The sequence below is a fragment of the Leopardus geoffroyi genome, chromosome B4, assembly GCF_018350155.1.
Source record: "Leopardus geoffroyi isolate Oge1 chromosome B4, O.geoffroyi_Oge1_pat1.0, whole genome shotgun sequence".
NCBI classification, from domain to species: domain Eukaryota; kingdom Metazoa; phylum Chordata; class Mammalia; order Carnivora; family Felidae; genus Leopardus; species Leopardus geoffroyi.
Window position 1 is genome coordinate 83039518 of NC_059341.1, and position 22786 is coordinate 83062303.

Below are 22786 nucleotides of genomic sequence, written 5' to 3' on the forward strand. Positions count from 1 at the left end.
AGATGAAGGGTCCAGGAGCAGAAAACTGGAAAAGGTAGTATGGGACTTGTGCTTTCTTATATTGTTTGTTTATGATGGCTTAGAGTCGTAAGGCTTTACACACACACACACACACACACACACACACACACACATACACACACACACCCCCAAGCTACTCATTGGTGCAGTCCTTAAGCTGGGCTGTGTCTTTGGCTGTCCTACAGAACTAAGTACAGGACCTGGTGCATAATGGGCCTTCAAAAGTGCTCTTGACTCTTTATGACTAAAGAGGTCATATAAGAAGGGAAGATAGGGGTGCTTGGCTGGCTCAGTGGGTGGAGCATGCAACATTTGGTCTTGGGGTTGTAAATTCAAGTCCCACATTGGGTGTGGAGATTAGTTAAAAAAAAATATTGAAAAAAAAAGGGGGGTGTGGATAAAGGATGGGGAGTGGCAGGCCCCTTGTCTTTTTAAGACTGGGAGACAGGAGCAGAGAGACAGACTTTCTCCAATCCCTTTCATCTCCCTCAGATTTTCAGATGCAACAGTACTCCCAAACCCTATTACTCAGCAGCTATATTTCTGATAAAAATGGAGGACTCTCTTCCAACAAGCCTGTCTGGAAACAAGCAAGAACTGCTTAGATCCCTCTGTTTCCACTAGAGGGCCTCATGTATTCATTCCTTCTCCTCTCCAACCCCCACCAAAAGTATGTATATACTGTGTGTGTGTGTGTGCGCGCGCGCACACACACATACACAACATATATACACCACACACGCACAGGCTTCCAGTCAGAGCTTTCCCCTCCCCCTCTCTTCTACCACCAGCTGTTAAGAGGAAAGATTCCAGGAAATCAAGCCCTTGTTACTGTGCCCTACTTCAATGAGGGTTAGGAGGGGTTAGCCTGGGTTGGGGCGGGGCCAAGGAGCAGGATGCCTGGGTCCCCAGTTCCTACCAGTTAGTCCTAGGCCTCTGTCTATCTCCCTTGCACTACCAGCCTCACCATCATCCATGCTGCCCTAAGAGCCTTAACTTCAGAAGTTTCCAGACAGGAACTGCTGAAAGGATCTTCTTTCAACCTTACGTTTGGCCAGGGCCTTCTACACCACCTGCCAGGGCCAGCAGGTAAAATGGGAGGGTTAGGGCATGGAGAAAGAGTGGACACAGACCAGAGTTCTCTTTGCACCTAAACCACCCCAGAATTAAGGGAAGGCCGTGAGTCTTGAGACAAGGAGGTGTACTTACATTGGGGAAAACAAGTCTGAGCCATCTGGGGTTTGGGTTTTAGGGAGGTGAGGAAACTAGAGGTAAAGGTAGGCCTCAAACACTGTTAAGCAGTGCAGAGCCCATGGGAGGAGGGAGGCGTTTGTGTGTCAGGATGTAGAGTCTGGGACTCTGGGCTTGCTGCTGTGGGATCTTTTGAGTATGAACTCGGTCAATGGAGGATGGAAAAGAGTTGGGAAGGGAAGTCCCCCAGATGGCAGCAACTGGGAGAGGGTTAGACGTCGCCTAGGTGTGCCGCTGGCAAGCTGTGCCATCATCGGCCCCGCCCCCTATCTTGGCCTCCCAGGGTTGGGATGAGAGGAGAGGCTGTGAATGATTAGAAAAAAGGGCAGATGGACAGAAACCGAGCTGTCCCGAGGCGGGAAGATGAGAAGCGCAGGATGTGGAGAAAGTGGCGCAGACCAGAGCCCTACAGATATTGGGGAGGTGGGAAGATCAGGCTTGGCGAGCTGGAAACAGGGACCTCTCCAGACTGGAGTTCCCGGAGTTGGGGGCGCCGGGATTGGGCGCAGGCGGGCCGGCCGGGGTCGGGGGCGGGCAGCTGTGTCGTCAGGAACGGGGCGGCCTCGCGGCAGCCGCGCCTGCCTGGTCCGTCCCCTCCAGCCCAGCTCGGGCTCCAGCTCCCGCGCCGCGCTTCAGCTCCCACCGCGCGCCCTCCGCAGGCAAGGTAGAGACCCCGCGAGCCCCCCGCGCCTCCCTCCCTCCCACCGGAGCAGGAGGGGGCGGGGGCCGCGGGAGGGGCCGCTGCTCGGGCTGGGGTAGGGCTGCTGGGCCGAGAAGGAGGAAGCCTGACAGCTGGAGCGGGTAGCTAGAAGGGTTTGCGCCAGGACTCGGGGGGCAGCGGGAGAATGGGCCAGAGCCCCGCAGGCAGCGTCTCCCCCAGACCTTCCCGTCTCCATCCCTCCTGCTCATTCGGAGGGATGGTGAAGCTCGGCTCCTGGGGACCCGAATGGAAGCAAAGTCCGTTTTGGAACCTTCACAACACTGCATGGGTGCAGAAGGATTCTTGTTTGGCCTCCTGGTCCCCAACTTCCCACCCCGTCCTTTCCACACCTGTCACCGGGAAGTTTCTGAAACTACCTGGATCTGAATCCCACTTTTCACCTTTAAATCGGGGGAAATTAACCTCATTGAGGAAGAAATGTGATTATTACTGGGCATCTCCTCAGCCTCAGAACGTTTGAGCCCACATCCCCCAACCATGCCAACATCGTAACTTCCTCCTGTACTACACATTGACACATGCGGGCTCCCGAGCACATACACACACACACACACACACACACACCACCCCTTAATCAGTCAACACTCCCATCTGCAAGATGTATGTATTCGGGACTTCAAGCCAAATGATTCCTTGGGGGGCAGGGGGCACTGACTTGTAGCAGGGATGGGCAGGAAAGAATAGACCGTCCGTCAGTCCTGGGAAAGAGGAGGAGGGTGCAGGCCCTGGTGTGGTTAAGGGATTCAGAAGTCTAGGTAATCAGGCCTGGGCTTGCTGCTTGGGGTTCCTTGCTGGATCAGCCTGAATGTTCTGGGGACATAGCTCATTCTTCAGTAATGGTAAATCTATATGACTTGAAATGGGAGTGATGAATGTTGAAGTGAAAAAGGAAATTTTAAATGTTTGCACTGGCCTTGGAAATCATATGTACCTCTTGGTTACCAGCAATTTTAGTGTTTACTGTTTAAAATAAGATCTAGAAAACAGAGGCACTGAGATTTAATGGAGGTCTAGAGTCTGGGTGTCCCTGCGAGAGTGGCTCTCTGACTGGGCCTCAGTTTCTTGCTCTGTAAAATGTGAGAGTTGGTACCTCCCAGCTCTGAAGATGTTCTAGGATTCTCTGCCTCCAAGTCAACTTACTTTCTCACCCCAGGTTGGTAGGGGCGGGCAGGGAAGCCAGGGGAGGGAAGGGAAGGGTGAGTCACAAAGAGCTGGCAGGCGGGCAGCAGACCGACCCCACCCTCCCAGCCCTGGCATTCGCCTAGACTAGCCCAGGTTATAGCCTCAGGGTTAGTATGGAGCAGGTAGGACAAAATTGGATTTGTTCCAGCTCTAGGGTCCAAGATCCTATAGTTTATTGCGATTCGGCAACAGGGGCAGCCAAACTTTCAGTGAGAGAAGTCAAGAGGACAACTGAAAAGATACCAGGAGCCCTTATGTCCAAGGTCCCAGCCCAGAGGTATCCTTGGACCCTGATGGTCTAGTTTCTCGCCACCTCCTCACCCTCCCAAAGGCAAAGTGCAGTATCCTAATACTACATGTCTGTGCCTGAAATGACACAATAAGGGCAAGTGTACAACTGGGCTTCACTGCTGCTGGGAGTCCTTAGAATTTATGCCTTCCTGTGTCAAAGACATCATTTTTCCTAATTTCCAGATGTGTTTCTCTGTGTACCACCCTCATATAACTACAACAACAACAATAACAGCAACGACAACAAGAATAGCTAACATTTACTGAGTTCTTCTTCTGTGCCATGCCGTTTGCTAAGTATATTGCATGTATTATCTTACTTAATCTCCATGCTGTGACTGATTTCTCTATGTACCCATTTTACCAATGAGGAAACAGGTTCAGGAAGATGAAATAACTCACCCAAGAGCTAGGATTCTAATCCATGCCTGTATAATTAAAACATCCATTCTCTTAAGCTGTACTAAAAACTACATGTAAGATGTGGGGGGGGGGGGGTAGGAAGGGTCATTGTGAAAAGAGAGACATGTCCTCTTTCCTGTTCATCGTCCCTCCTTTGCTCTCTCCTTGTCACTTTCTCTCTCAGATTTCATTTCCTAGAATCTTGGAGCCATTTAAGAATCCCCAGGGGTAATCAGACAGGCTAATTAAGCCATACAGGCCCAATTAACCCTAACACTATTATGTATTCATTAGATCTGTTGGCAATAGAAGTTGGATTATAGTCATTGAAAAGAGCCAGATGGGTGGAGTCCTTTTCCCCAGAATATCAGTGTCCCAGAACTCCCTTCTTATTGTTCCCAGAGAACCTCAGAACAGGAATGGTATACTACATAGACAGGGACAGCAGAGATGTCCCAAGGGCAGAGGCTGCAGAGAAGATTCTTGCACCATCAGAAAGGAAATTCTTGTAGGCCCTAACTGCCTCCTTGAGCCTTACCCAACTAACCCTAAATGAGTGGGCAAAGGGGAGGCAGAAGCCCTAGATGGAGTGCCACAATAAGTGCTTTTTAGCATCATTCGTTCATTTAACAAATATCTACCAAGCACCTCCTAAATGTGTTCCAAATTGTTTCATATTCCCCTGTCAGGACGGACACTATGGAATCCCATTTAACCATATTTGGACTAGCACTTCCAACATATGGCTCCCTAACTTTACACTACTATTTGTACAACCAATATGGAGCACCTACAACATGCTGAGCGCCGGTCAAGGTATTGGGGATATAGTGGTGAACAACATTGACAAGTTCCTGCCCTTGTGGAATTTACAAGTTCTTGCCCTTGTGGAAGGTGAACAGTAAACAAAGAAGCAAATAAATTAGCAAGATAGTTTCTGTGTGCGATAAGTACTATGAAGGGAACAAAGGAGAGTGCTGTGCAAAGGAGTGGGGCTACTTTAGGAGAGAATGATCAGGGAAGGTCTCTTGAAGAAGCTGACATTTCAGCTTAGGCAAAGAAGTCAGCTCTGCCAAGAAGGGAAAGGATGTTCTAGGCAGAGAGAACAGTAAGTCTCATGGCCCTGAGCAGGGAAGAACTTGGCTTAAGGAACAGAAAGGAGGGCAGTGAGATTAGAAGAAGGCAGTATGTGGAGGGGAGAGTAGAACAAGAGGAGGACAGGGAGAGGCAGGGGCCCCATCATGTGGTTCTTGGGGTAGAGCTTTGACTCCTGCACTTACCACCTGCCTTGGGAAGTCCCAACCTCTTCAAACTCCAGTTTCTTCGTGTGTGGAATGGCTCTACCAGTAATTTCTTATTTCATGGGATTTGATTATAATTGTTAGTGCAGTGAGAACTACCATTTCTTGTAGGCCTTCTATATGCAGGTGTTACACTGGTACTTTTCATACAGGATTTAACTTCATACTCACAACTGTGACAGATAGGTATCATTCTTCCCATTTTACAGATATAATTTGTCCAAATCACACAGCAGTATCAGATCTAAGGATGGGACCCAGATATGACTAACCCTAGTTTTGCTTGACTCCTAGACAGTTCTATACTATACTAATGTAAGATATAACTGTTATTGCTGTTATTGAATCTTCAAGCCAAGTTGCCCTCTGCGACTTGGCCCTTGTTGTCAGTGGTCAGCATGATCCGCGTGAGGGTCCCTGGGTCCCAAGGCTGTAAGTTAGGGCTCCCTAAACACTGGTAATCTAGCAGGGTGTAAGGAAAAACCTGAATCAGACTCCTGCACTCAGCTCAACCCTCCTAGAACTGGGAGGCCAGACGGATAGATGTTCAGAGACTTCTCCTACCTCCTTCCAGTCGCGCGCCAGCCTGGGGTCCCCGCCCTTCCCCAGTAGAGCTCTGCGGGACTCAGGCGAGGCGGGGCCAGGGCTGGGGACACGGCCAGAGCTGGTTCTGTGTCGCGCGTCAAAAGCGCTAGAGGTCGTTGAGGGCGTGGGTGGTTCGGGAAGTGGGCGGCTGACTAGTGCTGAGGACCGAGGCCCGAGGCGGAGCAAGATGGGATCGTGGCCGGGGAGGCGTGCCACAGCCGCTGTGGGAACGGCCGGAAAGGCAGAAGGGCCGGGACTGAGGGATGCGAGATGGGAGAGGGAGCGGGCTCGGAAGAGACTGCAAAGACTAGGGGTGGTGGGAGAAAGGGTAGAAACAGGAGAGGGACAGGGACACACCCACAGAGACATACCTAGACTGGGAAAGTGATGGGGGGGTGGAGGAGTGGGAGTTGGGGAGGGTGGGGGGAGGATAATGAGTGTGTGGGGCGAGTGGGAGATGGATTGGGACAGATTGGGGGAGAAATCAGAAAGCTGGAGAAGGATCCAGAAATGGAGGGGAAAGAGTCAGAGATGAGTCAGAGAAACAGAGACATAGGACAGACTCTGTAAGGGAGAGACAGACACATGGGAGAGCTACACGGGGAAAGGAAGAGACTGGGGAGGGACTCAGAGAAAAGGAAAGAACAGAAATAAGAGTAGGAGTGGACAATGAACAGAGCAGACAGAAGCAAAGACGAAGACAGCTGGCTCTTCCCACCACATACTCTTGCCATCTCCCTCCAGAGTTACCCTTGGAAGCAGAGGTCCAGGCAGAGGTATTACCAAGTCATCTTTGCGGCCCTCCTTCAGAATAAAAGAAAGATGGCCAAGGAGAGGGGCCAAATAAGCCCCAGTGATTTTGCCCAGCTGCAGAAGTACATGGAATGTGAGTCTTCCTCTCAGTCCTCAAGTTTGGCAGACTTACCCAGAGAATCCCTGCTCCACATCCCTGCTTCCCTGAGTTTCCCCAGCAGCCCAAAGCCAGCCATAGGCATGGGAAAGGGGGGAGAGAGAGATGGGGAGACATCTGCGGTCCCAGCTTTCTACCCACCTTCTCTGAACCTTAACAGCCTGCCCCAAGTCTCAGAGAAAATATGTAAAGAGAAGTACCGCTCTGGAGCATCTGAAATGTTATCCTCGCGGTATTTCTCTGTGCATTTCTGTGTTTCTTCTTGGAATTCTTCTTTCTTTATCTTACTTGACTCTTTTTTTCCTGTTGGATGTCTGGGTGGGACTCTGGCAGAGGGCAGGGAGAACCAAACCAGACTAATGCACTTCTTTCATCCTCTTCACACCCTAGACTCCACCCAAAAGGTCAGTGATGTCCTAAAGCTCTTTGAGGATGGCGAAATGGCTGAATATCTCCAAGGAGATGTGAGTGACATCTGGGAAATCCTCTCCTTGACCAACCCCTCCCATCCTTGATTTTGTTATCCCACTGGGATCCCCAATTTCCAGTGATTATTCTGGGCCCACCCTTGCTATCCTCCCTCCAGATACCCCTGTGTCCACTGTTACTACAGCTATTGCTATAGGACAAAGCAAGAGATTCTGATTCAATACTCAGCCTTGAGAAGAAACTATATTTCTGCCTTGGATGCTTCTTGGCTCTGCAACTTACTGTCTCTGTCCTCACTACTTCTAATTCTTCAGTCCTCAACTCCCATCCTGCATACTTCCTAGGGTAATGCTTGTTCTCATCATAGGCCATTGGGTACAAGGGATTCCAGCAATTTTTGAAAGTCTATCTGGAAGCAGATAATGTTCCCAATCACCTAAGTCTGGCACTGTTTGAATCCTTCAAGACGGGTCACTGTTTAGAAGACACTGTGAAAAATGGTATGATCATGTAGGTGGGACAGGGCTGGGCTTCCAAAAGAAAACTGAAATTAGTATGAGTGTTGGGGTGAGAGTTGAACTGAGTCACGTGTTGGGGGCAGGGTTGGGGAAGAGAGGTAGAGGATAGCCATGCTGGTCTGGGAACTGGAGGGAGGAAAGTTAAAGGGAAGAGTTGGAACAAAGGCAAAGAGAAGGGCCACGGTGGAGAGAGTCCCAGCCTCAGAAATGCTGTACTTTCTGTAACCAGATCTCGTATGTCTCAGTGATGTCTCCTGCTACTTTTCCCTTCTGGAGGGTGGCCGGCCAGAAGACAAGCTAGAATGTGAGTTGTAATCCTGGACTGGAAGAGGGGAAGAAAGGAGAGGGAAGAGGAGGTGTTCTCCAGCCTTCTTTCCCCTATTTTTTCAGGATTCCTAAGGGCTGACAGGGCCAGACAAAGATGGGGCCAGAGAATGGACCCATTTCCTCTGTTCCCCCAGACTCCTATACCTAATGCCATCTATCATAGTTATCCCAGTTCCCATGTCCTGTATGTTTTAATGTGGGTATCCTGGGGGTGTTCTTGGGTTGTGGGAGGTGTGTGTTGTCTCCCCAATTAGATTCACCAAGAGTGGAATCCAGGCCTGTTTCCCCTCCCTTTTTGTCTCCTTTCTCAGTCCCAGCACCAGGCTCTGGGCTCTTCATCTAAAAGTTCTCTCCCATGTCTTTATTATTCCTGTATTCTGTTATTAATTTTTTGGGTATCCCTCACAAACTGACCCTGGCCCCCCTAAAACACCCCACAGTCACCTTCAAGCTGTACGACACGGACAGAAATGGGATCCTGGACAGCTCAGTGAGTTGGGGGACCTGTATGCTGGCCAAGGGAGTATGTGTGCATTTGTCTGTGCCCTCCTGTCCCAACTCTTCCAAGATCCTTAAGAAGCAGAGGAAACTAGAGGGATAAGTCAAATCCTCCAGGACTAAATTTGGGAGTGGGTCCCCAGCTCCTGCCTCCTAAAAGTAGAGGCTAGAGACATGAATTGGGGGCTGCCTTGCAAACATACCAAAAAACATAGACACTCGTTTACTTGGCAGAGACACCTGAGAATGAGAGGTGGCTCTCGGGGTGGAACCCAGGAACCCTGATTTCTAGAGAAGAGTTGAATGGTGGTAAGGAGGTGGGATATGGCTGTGGCTCTTACCTTTTGGCCCCCAGGAAGTGGACAGAATCATCATACAGATGATGCGAGTAGCTGAATACCTGGATTGGGATGTGTCTGAGCTGAGGCCGGTAAGGCGGTTTTTCCTTAATGTCCCTCCTTGTGCCTTTTCCCTGGTGAGTCCTATATCTACCTTACCCCTTTTCTGACAGGCAGCTCGGTTCCCTGGGCTAGGATAGCAGTGGGCTGGATTGCCTAGGGGGCAGCACCGAGAGGTGTCAGATCTGAGAGTCCATTCACACTAAAAGTCCCCTCCATTCTCTGCTCAGATTCTTCAGGAGATGATGAAAGAGATTGACTATGATGGCAGCGGCTCTGTCTCCCTAGCTGAGTGGCTCCGGGCTGGGGCCACCACCGTGCCACTGCTAGTGCTACTGGGTCTGGAGATGGTGAGTAGGAGAGACTTGTGAGAATGGGTAGGATAGCTGCTCTGGGATGTGTTTGCCAGAGGCTGGCCCTCTAAGGGCTTAGACACTCCTTACATCTGTTGTGCCCTCCCAGACTCTGAAGGACAATGGGCAACACATGTGGAGACCCAAGAGGTTCCCCCGACCAGTCTACTGCAACCTGTGCGAGTCAAGCATTGGTCTTGGCAAACAGGGGTTGAGCTGTAACCGTGAGTGATGGGGCCTGGGAGTGTGGGAGCAGAGGGGCACCCTGGCTATCTGCAGGACATGGTGCTTTGAACTTAGAGAGAGCTGGGTTTGAATCCTGGGTTCTGACACTGACTAGTTATGTGGGAAAGCCATACACTTCCTCTTTCTTTCTTTCTTTCCTTCTTTTTCTTTCTTTCTTGAAATACAGTTGACACGTAATGTTACGTTAGTTTAAGGTGCACAACATAGCCACATAACTTCTTTAAGCCTCAATTTAAAATGAGGTTTTAAACTAAAAATGAGGTAATTGTGAGCATTACATAAGTTGATGCATGAAGAGTAGTTCACAAGGTGCGTGTACATATTATTGAGTCTACAGTAAAAATTAGCTATTATTATTATTATTATTATTATTATTATTATTATTATTATCATTATTAAATCTGGGCCTCCTTGGCATCTTTCAGCTGAGTTCCTGGCATTTGGAAAGAGTGGGGGTAGGCATGTGGTAGCAATTGCCTTTTTATGGGGAAGAGTGAGAGAAAGGCACGGGTTTTGGAGGTGAGCCCCCACCTCAAACTTTAATTCTCTACCACACTCTCACAGCAAGGGCTTATACGTCTTGTTTCAGTGAATGATCCCCCCTTACACCCAGGTAAGGAGGAAATAGAGGGAGGGGCTGCAGCTAAGGCTCTGACCTTCTTCCTTCTTGCCCAGTCTGTAAGTACGTCGTTCATGACCAGTGTGCCATGAAGGCCTTGCCTTGTGAAGTCAGCACCTATGCCAAGTCCCGGAAGGACATTGGTGTGAGTGATCCCATAACCACCCCATTACCACCTGCATCCTGGCCCTTGCCCTAGGCCTTGGCCACTTGCTGCCCTCAAGCCCTTCCACTAGTCTCTGCTCAGACTCTCTCAGACAAGGGATTGCCTTTCTCCCCAAGGTCCAATCACATGTGTGGGTGAGAGGAGGCTGTGAGTCTGGCCGATGTGACCGCTGTCAGAAAAAGATCCGCATTTACCACAGTCTGGTCGGACTGCATTGTGTGTGGTGCCACCTAGAGGTCAGTTTGGGAGCTGTCCTCCAGCCTATGCCTTGGGGCCCCTTCCTAAACTGCCCTCTCTGCACTGGCCTCCCTGACTGCATCTTCCTGGCAGCCACCGTTGCCCTTGCTCCCAAGGGCTCTCTTTCCAGCACTAGGCCCTCAAGTTGAGAGGTGTTGGGGTTCTCTCCATGATGTCTGCATGCCCACCTTGTCTTTCAGATTCATGATGACTGCCTGCAAACCATGGGTCATGAATGTGACTGTGGGCTGCTCCGGGATCACATCCTGCCTCCATCTTCCATCTATCCCAGCGTCCTGGTGAGACCCTTGGGCAGTGCCTAGGAGGGGGCAGGAAGGGTGCTTCCCTGATTTAAGCCCTCCCCCTGCCCCCCCCCCCCCCCCCCACACACACACCATGCCGTTTAGAGCAGAGAGCCTATACCTTTTAGGATTCAAGTCAGACTCTCATCTGTTTAGGGATTCACACACAATCCAGTTTTCCTTCCCTTTGCTTCCCTCCCTTTCTAGGCCTCTGGACAGGAGCGTAAAATTAACAAAGCAAGCCAGAAGACCACAGATGATTTAAGTTTGAGCACCTTTGAGGCTCTGCGGGTACATGTTGGGGGTGGGTTTTTCTTGGCTGGAGCCCTCATGGGAGGAAATTAAGTGGGAAACCTGGGGAATGGTGCCTGTTCTCCAGAAGCCCCACCGTGGTAGGGGAGGGGGAAGCATCGTGGGGGAATGTCAGCCTTCTGCCCCTGTCTCCAGGGTCTATCTTAACTCTGACAAAATCCTGTTTTCCTTATCTTTGTTTTTTTCCCCAAATTCAGATTGACCCTGTTTCTAACACCCACCCACTTCTGGTCTTTGTCAACCCTAAGAGTGGCGGGAAGCAGGGGGAGAGGTGAGAAGAGATATACTGGGTCTTCTAAGATGGGGAAGGAGGACCGACAGAGGTTGGGAATTCTGTGTATATGGAGAGGATGTACTTGAGGAGGACATCAAAAGGGTAGAGTACAGAATATCCATCCCCCGCCTTGAACTTTCCTTTTTCCCTCACACAGAGTGCTTTGGAAATTCCAGTATCTACTAAACCCTCGACAGGTGTTCAACCTCCTAAAAGATGGTCCTGAGCCAGGGTGAGTATAGGTTAGGGGCTATATCACAGTGTTTCTATGTGTCTGCTTGTGTATGTTGGGGGAGAGCAGAAAAGAGTACATGTTGGAAGGGCAGGGCTAGGGGACCTCAAGAAACCAGAATTCAGAATGCTGCCTTTATTAGCATCACTGGGTATCCCCCATCTCTGACTTCCCTGGTTCATCTTTGCTCTGCTCTCAAAACATAAAGGTGGCTCAGTAGGTTAAGCCTCCAACTCTTGGTTTCAGCTCAGGTCATGATCTCACAGTTCATGGGTTTGAGCCCCATGTTGGGCTTTGTGCTGACAGCAACAGAGCCTACTTGAGATTCTCTGTCTCCCTCTCTCTCTGCTCCTCCCCGGCTTGCTCTCTATCTCTCTCTCAAAATAAATAAACATTAATAAATGTTAAAAACAAAATAGATACCAGTTTCTCCCTAACCACTGGGGAGTGTCTATAACTTTCCCCATTGTATTTTTTCTCTGCCCTTAATAGAAAGAAGTCTTTTGACAAAGGGAAAGGGGGTCATAAGGAATGAAAGATAAGAAGTAATCTGCCCATCCAGGAGTTGGTAGCCTCGGTCCTATTGTCCTTCCTCATCTTCTCTCTTACTTTTTATCTCAGGCTCAGATTCTTCAGAGATGTTCCTGGTTACCGGATTTTGGTGTGTGGTGGAGATGGCACAGTAGGCTGGATTCTAGAGACCATAGGTCAGTGCAGGGAGAGGCTCTGGGAAGGGTACCGGGGCATTGGCCTTCTAGAGCTAACTCCCTCCATCCATCTCCTGACCTGCCTCCCTAGACAAAGCCAACTTACCAGTTGTGCCCCCTGTTGCCGTGTTGCCCCTGGGCACTGGAAATGATCTGGCTCGTTGCCTAAGATGGGGAGGAGGTAAGTGATTAGAAATTGTTTTCCCGGGAATTAGGGGGAGTTGGGTAGGAAGAAAAAAGCACATGGCTAAGGTGTCTAGGCATCTGTTGTAGAAAGAGCGTTGGGGAAGAAGAGAGGCACAGATGGGATGTTACCAAAGTGGATTGTCCCAAGGGAAGAAAGCTTGGGAAGAAGCAAGGACCACAGTCTGAACCTAGAGGGGTCAGGGGTGACAGTCCCCTTCCCTGTGTACCTAAAAATATCCTTCTGTTTCTCCCAACCAACTTTTAGGACTCAGAGAATCAAGGAATATGGAGGTAGGGGAGGACAATGTGGGAATAAGAAAGATTGTATAAGAGCTAAGTCAGATGCTTAGTGATGGAGCTAGCAGGGAACTTGGCCATGATTCATTCAATCAATCAACCAATTAATCAGAGGTCATTCGTTCATTCATAATCATTTCTTCCCAAGTCAATTGCAACAGTCTCTTAAATATAGTCTTTGATTTCTAGTCTCTTTTTCCGTTCAAACAGAAAGAGTTTGAGGGATGATATTGGTAGATAAAGAGGCCAGGGTGGGACAGGTTGAGTTTGAGGTGTCTTGGTTTGAGGCTATTGGATTCAGAGTCCAGCTCTGAGATCATGCAGAAGATTCTGGAATAGGGGACTGCTAAGGACAGTGAAAGGCTTTCTAGGTGGAAGGAGTTGTGTAAGACCAGAAGAGCCACCAAAAAGCATGGTAGTGCCTCCGTCAGGGAAAGTGTGAGTCATTGATTATGACTGGGACATGCAGTGCAAGGTGGGGAATGGGGAAGGGAAAGACTGAGTTGAATAGGGTGCAGATTATGGAGGGTCATGAATGCTGTGCTGAGAAGTTTTTAATTTTACCCTGCCAGAGACTGAGAGCAGACGGCCTACAGAAACGATTAATATTGTTTTACATAGCTTGCCTGGAAGTGTGTTAAATTTTTTAAACTTTGGTTATTTCTGAGGAGTAGGTCATATGTTCTTCAGTTCACCACTTTTTAGCTCCCTGCTATTCACTCATTCACTTTACCTTTCTAGCCACTGAGGCATTTGAATGTGCAAACCCTGAACCATGGGGAACACTTGAACTCATGAAAAATGTAACTCAAAGAGAAAATAGGTATATCTATAAATTACATTCTCTCTATATAATAAAAATTCCTGTGTATATAAAATATTATTTCAGAATGTAAAAATATCTCTGAGTGCATACTGTTTTTTACATTTCTATTTTTTAAAGTTTTATCTATTTAAGCAATCTCTACACCCAACGTGGGGCTCAAACTCACAACCCCGTGACCAAGAGTTGCATGCCCTCTAACTGAGCCAGCCAGACGCCCCTCTCTGAGTGTATATAATAATCTAAATCTTGTATATAAACTATATGACCACCTTTGGGAGCCAGTTTTTATTTTATTTTATATTTTATTTTATTTTATGTTTAAAGATTGTATTTTTAAGCAATCTCTACACCCAATGTAGAGCTGAAACTTACAACCCCGAGACAAAGAGTTGCACGCTCTACCACCTGAGCCAGCCAGGCACCCCAAGCCAGTTTTTAAATCTTCAATATCTAACTTTGGTTTTACTTACAATATTAGACCCTCTGAAATTGTATATTTGGGGTCTTCACTGTGCGTTCTGCAAATGAGACTCTCATAGAAGTTTCTGCCAATTCAATCTAAATCATGAAATAATGATATAAATACCACACTAATGAAAATTTGTGTTGATATTGAAAAAAATCATAAGACTCGAAGAAGAAGAGATGAAAGAAGTACCACAGTGGGAGCTCTGTGGAGGATGGATTGGAGGAAGGAATCAGGATAGAAAATTACCTACATTGCAATAGTCTGGTCAGGAGATGCTGAACACCAAAGCAAAGGCAACAGCAGTGCAGTTCGTGAGGTAGAAACCACAGTACTTGTAACTAATGGGTTGTGGAGGAGTCTTAGGACATTTTCTAGGTTTGTGAACTGAGCACGTGGGATGCCATTTAACATAGAGAATACAGGAGGAGGACCAGTTTAAGGAAGATCAATTCAGTTTGGGCACGTTAACTTGAGGTGTCAGTGGAGCATGTGGAGGAGATGGAGATGTGTGGTGGGTAGTTACAAACAGATGTTAGGAAGATACACATTTGAGAATCATCTGTTTCTAGGAGGTAACTGACATCCTGAGAGTAGATGAGTTACCTGAGGAAAGAGGGGAAAAGAGAAGATGGACAAGGATGGAACACCCTAGTAAAACATCCTATTTAACAGTTAAGCAGAGGAAGATGCTTAACTTAAAGAAGTCTGTGTTCATGTACTATTGTTGCTGCAACAAATCACCATGAGCAGTGGCTTAAAACAACACAGGTTTATCATCTTACAGTTCTGGAGGTCAGAAATCCAAATAGGTCCCACCGCACTAGAATCAAGGTATTGATTGGCAAAGGTTGTGTTTTTTCTAGAAGCTCTAGGAGAGAATTCTTTGCCTTGACTTTTCCAGTTTCTAGAAGCTGCCTGTATTCCTGGGTTCATGGCCCAGCTTCCAACCAGCAACGTTATCACTCCAACCTCTGCTTCCATTGTCACATCCCTTTCCATGAGTCTTCTTTCTCGCCTTCCTCTTTCACTTAGAAGGACCCCTGTGATTATATTGGTCTTGCCCAGATAATCGAGGATAATCTCCCCCATTTAAAAATCCTTAATTTAGGGGCACCTGGGTGGTTCAGTTGGTACAGCATGCAAATCTTGATCTCCAGGTCATGAGTTTAAGCCCCATGTTGGGTGCAGAGCTTACTTAAAAAACAACAACAACAACAACAACAACAACAAAAAACTTAATTTAATCCCATTGGCAAAGTCTCTTTTGCTTTGTAAGGCAACATGTTCACAGATTCCAGAGATTAGAATGTGGACATCTTTGGGGCGCCTGGCTGGCCCAGTCAGTAAAGCATGCAACTTTGATCTCAGGGTTGTAGTTTTAAGCCCCACATTGGGTGTAGCAACTACATACATACATATATATGTTCATACATATATACATACATAAAATCTTTAAAAAAGAAAAAGGATTCAGACATATTTGAGGGACCATTATTCTGCCTGCCACAGACACTAAGAAGAAACAGTCAGAGAGGGTCCTCTGTAGCTTAGAGAATGGTATTTTAGAGGCCAAGTGAGGAGTTTCATGAGTTAAAAATGAGAACTAAAGATATACTGTTGGTTTTGGCAGGAATTATTGGCAATCTTTGCCAAAACAGTTTCAGCAGGGTGGCATCGGGAAAGGCAAATTACAGTGAACTGAACTATCAGTGGAATGTGAGGAAGTGGATACTTACTTTTTTTAATCTTTTTTTCCCCTGATTACAAAAATAATACATGATTGTGGTAAAAAAAACAATTCAAATATTTCAGATATACATGCCAAGAAAGTTCCCTGTAATCTACTTCCTAAAGTTTTGGAATCTATTCTTCCATGTTTTTCTTTCCAGACATACTCCTATGTACTTAAAAAGATCTTTCTATTGATGATGTTTTTCTTCTTTGTTTTAACTAAACCATTCATCGTGGTTATCCTTATATTTCAATATAGTCAGGTTTACCTCACTCTTTTTATTACAGAGTAGCATTCCATTTCTCTAGGAAATATTTCTAGAAGTAGAATTGCCAGCTCAAAGAGTATGAACATTTTACATTTTACTAGTTATTTTCTTTTTAAAACTTACACAAATGAGGGTCACCTGGGTGTCTTAGTCAGTTAAGCATTAGACCCTTGATTTCAATTTAGGTCATGATCTCACAGTTTGTGAGTTCAAGCCCCGCATGGGGCTGTGAGCTGACAGTGCAGAGCCTGCTTGGGATTCTCTGTCTCCCTCTCTCTCTGCTTTTCTCTCTTTCTTTCAAAAATAAATATATAAACACTAAAAAAAAAAAATAAAAGTTACACAAATAATATATCAGTACATTCTCATTGTAAAAGACTTTAAAAGTAAAATGTGGGGGCGCCTGGGTGGCGCAGACGGTTAAGCCTCCGACTTCAGCCAGGTCACGATCTCGCGGCCCGTGAGTTCGAGCCCCGCGTCAGGCTCTGGGCTGATGGCTCAGAGCCTGGAGCCTGCTTCCGATTCTGTGTCTCCCTCTCTCTCTGACCCTCCCCCGTTCATGCTCTGTCTCTCTCTGTCTCAAAAATAAATAAAAACATTTAAAAAAAAAAAAAAAAGTAAAATGTGTGTTTTCACATATAGGTCTCCTCCCCCTACTCCCCACCAAATTCCATGTGCCTCCCCAGAGATAACCACTGTTTCTTTTCTTGCACTCATTTTCCTGTTTTTACATGCATGCATACACACGCACATACACACATACACACACAACTTTTAAACAAACATAATTTTTTCATTATGTTTTCATTATATTTTTTCATTAAATAATATGTCTTGGGATCTTTCCATGTTAGTACACACAGATTACATTTTTTTTTTCAACGTTTATTTATTTTTGGGACAGAGAGAGACAGAGCATGAACGGGGGAGGGGCAGAGAGAGAGGGAGACACAGAATCGGAAACAGGCTCCAGGCTCTGAGCCATCAGCCTAGAGCCTGACGCGGGGCTCGAACTCACGGACCCCGTGAGATTGTGACCTGGCTGAAGTCGGACGCTTAACCGACTGCGCCACCCAGGCGCCCCACATTTTATATTCAATGGCTACACATTATTTCTTGGCATGAATTTGCCAAAATTTATATAACCTTCCCCTGCTGAAGGACATTTAGATTGTTTCCAATTTTGTGCTGTCTTAGACAGTACCTCAGCAAACACCCTTGTACACACATCTCTGTTCACATGTGTATTTGTTTCTATAAGAGAAATCCTAAAAGTGAAATTGCTGCATCAAAGTATTTTCATAAAATTGGATAACATTTGGATAAAAATTGCCAAATTGCCTTCCAAAAATAAAGATCAATTTATACTCCAACTAACAGCAAATAAGAGTGCTGGCTTATTCATAATCATTAACACTTGGTGTTCTCAGTCTCTATACATTTTGTCAATTTGATAGGCAACAAGAGTTAACTAATTGTTTTAATTTACATTTCTTTTAAGTATTAGCAATACTGAGTGTCTTTAATGTGCATATTGGTCATTTGTATTTCTTCTGTGATTGGCTTATTTGTGTTATTTGCCCATATTCTACTAACTTTTTAGATTTAGTGATTTATAAGTATTTTTTTGAATGTTGGGGAAGTTAGTCTGTTATATGTGCTGTAGATATTTTTCCCCAGTTTGTATCTTTTTTTCGGTGTGTGTTTATTTAACCATACAGAAGTTTTAAATTTTAATATAATTTATCAGTCTTCGACTTTTTTGGCTCCCTGTTTTGTATTATGCTTTAGAAAGGACTTTTCCACTCAAAGAGGACAAAAACATTCACTCATGTTTTCTGCTAGAACAAATTCGGCTTCATTTTTTTACATTTAAATTTTTTTTCATGTTTATGCATTTTTGAGAGACAGAGTGCAAGCAGGTGAGGGGCAGAGAGAGAGGGAGATACAGAATCTGAAGCAGACTCCAGACTTGGAGCTGTCATGACCTGAAGTGGGACGCTCAACCAACTGAGCCACCCAGGCATTGTTTTTTACATTTAAATTCTTTGACCTGTCTTGGGGCACCTGGGTTATTCAGTCGGTTGAGCATCTGACTTCGGCTCAGGTCATGATCTCACAGTTGGTGAGTTCGAGCCCATGGGCTCTGCACTAACAGCTCAGAGCCTGATGCCTGCTTCAAATTCTGTGTCACTCGTTCTCTCTGTCCCTGCTCTGCTTACATTCTTTCTCTCTCTCTCAAAAATACATAAACATTAAAAAAAATTTTTTAAATAAATTCTTTGACCCATCTTGAATTAATTTTGGTGTAAAGAGTGACATCTACATCCAGCACCTTATTTTTTTTAATCTTAGAGAGAGAGAGAGAGAGAGAGAGAGAGAGCAGGGGAGAGGGGCAGAGGGAAAGAGAGAATCCCAAGCAGGCTCTGCGTGAGCTCAGTGCAGAGCATGAGGCAGGGCTTGACCCCATGACCGTAAGATCATGACCTGAGCCGAAATCAAGAGTTGGATGACCAAATGACTGAGCCACTCAGGTGCCCCAATCCAGCACCTTTTTTTATTGAATAGTCTATCTTTTCTCCCATGTCTTTGAAATGTCATCATATACTAAATTCACTTATATACTTGAGTCTATTTCTGGACACTCTGTTCTTTAGTATTGAACTTTTTATTCTATTCACTGTGTCAGTATCACAGTGTTTAAATACCACTGCTTCATATTGTGTTCTCTCTGGTAGAATAGGGAAAGGAAGCATGAGAAAGAGAAAGAGAATCCTTATTCATCACTCATCTTTTTCAGCAGTTTATATTTCCTTTTTTTAATTTTTTTTTTTTTACATTTTCTTTATTTTTGAGAGAGAGAAAGACAGAGAGACAGAGACAGAGTACAAGTGGGGGAGAGGCAGAGGGAGAGGGAGACACAGAGTCCAAAGCAGGCTCCAGACTCTGAGCTGTCAGCAAAGAGCCTGACATGGGGCTCGAACTCACAAACCATGAGATCATGACCTGAGCTGAAGTTGGACACCTAACTGACTGAGCCACCCAGGAGCCCCAGAAGTTTGTATTTTCTTGGCTGTTATATTAATCTTTCAGATGAATTTGGTGTTATTGCTTTTTTTGTTGTTGTTTTTTAATGTTTATTTATTTTTGAGAGAGAGAGAGAGAGACAGAGCATAAGCAGGGGAGAAGCAGAGAGACAGGGAGACACAAAATCCAAAGCAGGCTCCAGGCTCTGAGCTGTCAGCACATAGCCTGACATGGGACTCAAACTCACAAATGGTGAGATCATGACCTGAGCCAAAGTCAGATGCTTAACTGACTGAGCCACCCAGGCACCCCTAATTTGATGTTATTGTTAGATGCATATATACATTGGCAAGATTCACTCTCCATGACAGTGTGGAGAAAAGGGCCAGCAAGGGGCTGATTGGTCCATGGGAGGGGTATCTGGCTGGATCAGCCGATAGAGCATGCGTCTCTTGGTCTCAGGGTCATGAGTTTGAGCCCCACATTGGGTGCAGAGCTTACACAAAAAGAAAAAGAGAGAGAATGGCCCATGGGAGCTCTGATCAAGCACCCTGCCTCTTCACTGGCTAGAGCTAGGAGGGTCTGCAGAACCAGGGCAGAGGATCTCTGGGAAGTTGTGGGGCTGGGAGCTAAGAAGAGGGCCCTCTGAGACCCAGGGCTCAGTACTAACCTATCTTCTTCCCCATCCTTAGGATATGAGGGACAGAATTTGGGGAAGATCCTCAAGGATTTAGAGATGAGTAAGGTGGTACATATGGATCGGTGGTCCGTGGAGGTGATACCTCAACAAACTGAAGAAAAGAGTGACCCAGTCCCCTTTCAAATCATCAATAACTACTTCTCCATTGGTGTGGTCAGTGGAGTGGGGTGTGGGGGCTAGGGAGGAAGTAGGGGTTAAGAAGGGAAAGGCTAGAGCTAGTTAGAAAGAGAAGGTAGAAGTTAAAGGGGCTGTGACACAGGGAAATGAGGGGTGGGGTACAGTGGTGTGAGCTGCAAGAAAAGAACATGGGACATACTACTGCCAAATGGGGAAGTTAAAGAGAGTATTCTGTGCTGAGAGAAGAGGCAGGCCTCTGATCTTACATGCCCTGAACTCCCCCCAGGATGCCTCTATTGCTCACCGATTCCACATCATGCGAGAGAAATATCCTGAGAAGTTCAACAGCAGGTAAGGGAAAGGGGGGTGGGTGTGGACATCCACAGTGGCAGGGACCAGGTTATGACCAAGTTTTTTGTTTTTTTGTTTTTAATTTTTTTAATGTTTATTTATTTTTGAAGGAGAGAGACAGCGTGAGGGAGGAGAGGGGGAGAGAAACAGAGGGAGACACAGAATCTGAAGCAAGTTCTAGGCTCTGAGCTCTCAGCATAGAGCCTAACTTAGAGCCCCACGTGGGGCTCCAACTCGAAAACTGTAAGATCATGACCTGAGCCAAAGTCAGACTCTTAACCACCTGAGCCACCCAGGCACTCCATGTTTTGTTTTTTTTTTTTTAATTTATTTTTTAGTGTTTATTTATTTTTGAGAGAGAGAGACAGACAGACAGAGTGCAAGTTGGGGAGGGGCAGAGAGAGAGGGAGACACAGAATCCGAAGCAGGCTCCAGGCTCTGAGCTGTCAGCACAGAGGCTGATGTGAGGCTCAAACTCACGGACCACAAGATCATGACCTGAGCCAAAATAGGATGCTTAATTGACTGAACCACTTGGGCACTCCTGGCCAAGTTTGACTCAGAGCACTTAGATAGGCAGTGGCACCTCTAGGAAGCTGCTCAACCAAGGCCATCCTTTCCCTGAGAGGTTGATGTCTTTCCCTGTCTCTTAGCCTTCTTCTGCCAACACTTGTGTAACTTGTCCTTTCCCTATTGGGCCTTCTTTTGGGTCTGATACAGAATGAAGAACAAGCTATGGTATTTCGAATTCGCCACTTCTGAATCCATCTTCTCAACATGCAAAAGGCTGGAGGAGTCTTTAACAGTTGAGGTAGGTGTGATGAGACCCGATCCTACATGCTTTTCAGCTTCTTATAACTTTGTTTCCCCCTCCACAGGAACCTTCAGAAACTTCCCCTATTCTTGAACATGTACTTTGACCTCCCAGCTGTCCAATCCCGATTTCCCAGGTGGCATGTGCCACCAGGCACATGCATGGTGGTGCCTATTTCCTGCCACCCTTTGTAAACCTCCAACTCCTGGCCTTCGCAGTTTGTCATCTGGTGGAGGGAGGGCTCACATCCATGATTATGCCATGATTTGTGCTCTCCCCCTTCTCAGATCTGTGGGAAACCACTGGATCTGAGCAACCTGTCCCTAGAAGGCATCGCAGTGCTGAACATCCCTAGCATGCATGGTGGTTCCAATCTCTGGGGTGATACGAAGAAACCCCATGGAGATATCCATGGGATCAACCAGGCCTTGGGCGCTGCAGCTAAAGTCATCACCGACCCTGATATCCTGAAAACCTGTGTACCAGGTGAGAGGAGCAGCCTTGGGAACTGAGTGGGCAGGACCCAGGGGAAGGTGTGGCTCCCTTTGGAGGCACCCTGCTTCTGCAAACCTTATCTCCTTGCTTCCCACCTCCAGACCTAAGTGACAAGCGGCTGGAAGTGGTAGGGCTGGAGGGTGCAATTGAGATGGGCCAGATTTATACCAAGCTCAAGAATGCTGGACATCGGCTGGCCAAGTGCTCTGAAATCACCTTCCAGTAAGGAAAACTCTGGCCAGGGGCTCTGAGGGAAGGAGTAGGGCCAGGAGAGCAGAAGGGTCATGGGGATGGTAGGGAGGAGCTGTACTAGGAGATTTTCCTCAGTAACAAAGGGTCTCAAAACCAAGCCAAGAAAGAGTTTTGGTATTCAGTTGGTAAAGAAATCTCCACCAATCTGCCTTGGCCTCCCACAGCACCACAAAAACCCTTCCCATGCAAATTGATGGAGAACCCTGGATGCAGACACCCTGTACAGTGAGTATTACCTATGCCTGCTCAGAATTGAACCCTCAGGCTTCATGGATCCTAAATCTCCATTCCATCGCTTCTCTACCCTTTCCCAATGTCTGAAGTTCCCCTGTGAACCATTCCTCCCAAATCCTGATTTCTTAGCCCCTCGCCTTCCTGCCATGGCCTCTCTAGGACCCTGGTAACCCCTCTGAACTCCATAGATTTTCCCCAAAATCTCTACTGCTCCAGCCCCAAAGAACCAGGTCCTACCTCTGAACATGCCCCCTTCCCTTCCAGATCAAGATCACTCACAAGAACCAGATGCCCATGCTTGTGGGCCCACCCCCTCGCTCCTCCAATTTCTTTGGCTTCTTGTGCTGAAGGGGACACCTCAGCCTCCAAGCCAGCCTTGAACCCACCTCTTCATCCCTGGACTCTACTCCTAGGCTCTGTACATTGCTGCCACACCCTCCTGCCAGCTCAGGAGAGTGTTCCTTCACCCTCAAAATATTTATTATCCTGCACCACTTCCACTATTCGCCATGCACATGTGCATCCACACACACACACACACACACACACACACACACACACACACACACCCCACCACCACCACCACAAACACATACATTGAAAGTGCCTCATCTAAATAAAATGACTTTTTTCCCCCACTGGGATATCTGTTAAGTAAATGGTACACCTCCTTTCTGTATACCTCCACTCTGTAAATGATATAGATTCTCCCAGAAGCAAGAACATAAAACAGCAC

The 22786-nt window shown here is 46.8% G+C and overlaps 1 protein-coding gene across 5 annotated transcripts; it reads left to right on the plus strand.

The window, feature by feature from the left end:
* Nucleotides 1–923: 923 nt before the first annotated feature.
* On the plus strand, nucleotides 924–22785 carry DGKA (diacylglycerol kinase alpha). 5 transcript variants are annotated; one of them, XM_045464482.1, is made up of 24 exons: nucleotides 924–1110; nucleotides 6499–6640; nucleotides 7055–7128; nucleotides 7461–7593; nucleotides 7841–7915; nucleotides 8379–8428; nucleotides 8792–8866; nucleotides 9065–9184; nucleotides 9297–9411; nucleotides 10109–10197; nucleotides 10335–10454; nucleotides 10656–10754; nucleotides 10965–11048; nucleotides 11267–11340; nucleotides 11501–11575; nucleotides 12197–12282; nucleotides 12374–12463; nucleotides 19780–19940; nucleotides 20191–20255; nucleotides 20976–21066; nucleotides 21357–21555; nucleotides 21666–21786; nucleotides 21981–22041; nucleotides 22315–22785. In XM_045464482.1, exons 2-24 carry the CDS (start codon nucleotides 6577–6579, stop codon nucleotides 22396–22398), a joined length of 2205 nt encoding a protein of 734 aa, XP_045320438.1. In that variant the 5' UTR covers nucleotides 924–1110; nucleotides 6499–6576; the 3' UTR covers nucleotides 22399–22785. The 5 variants fall into 5 exon arrangements, with proteins under 5 accessions (XP_045320438.1, XP_045320439.1, XP_045320436.1 ...); XM_045464483.1 differs by lacking the exon at nucleotides 924–1110 and adding an exon at nucleotides 1833–1936; XM_045464484.1 differs by lacking the exon at nucleotides 924–1110 and adding an exon at nucleotides 3531–3763.
* The last annotated feature ends 1 nt before the right edge of the window (nucleotide 22786 follows it).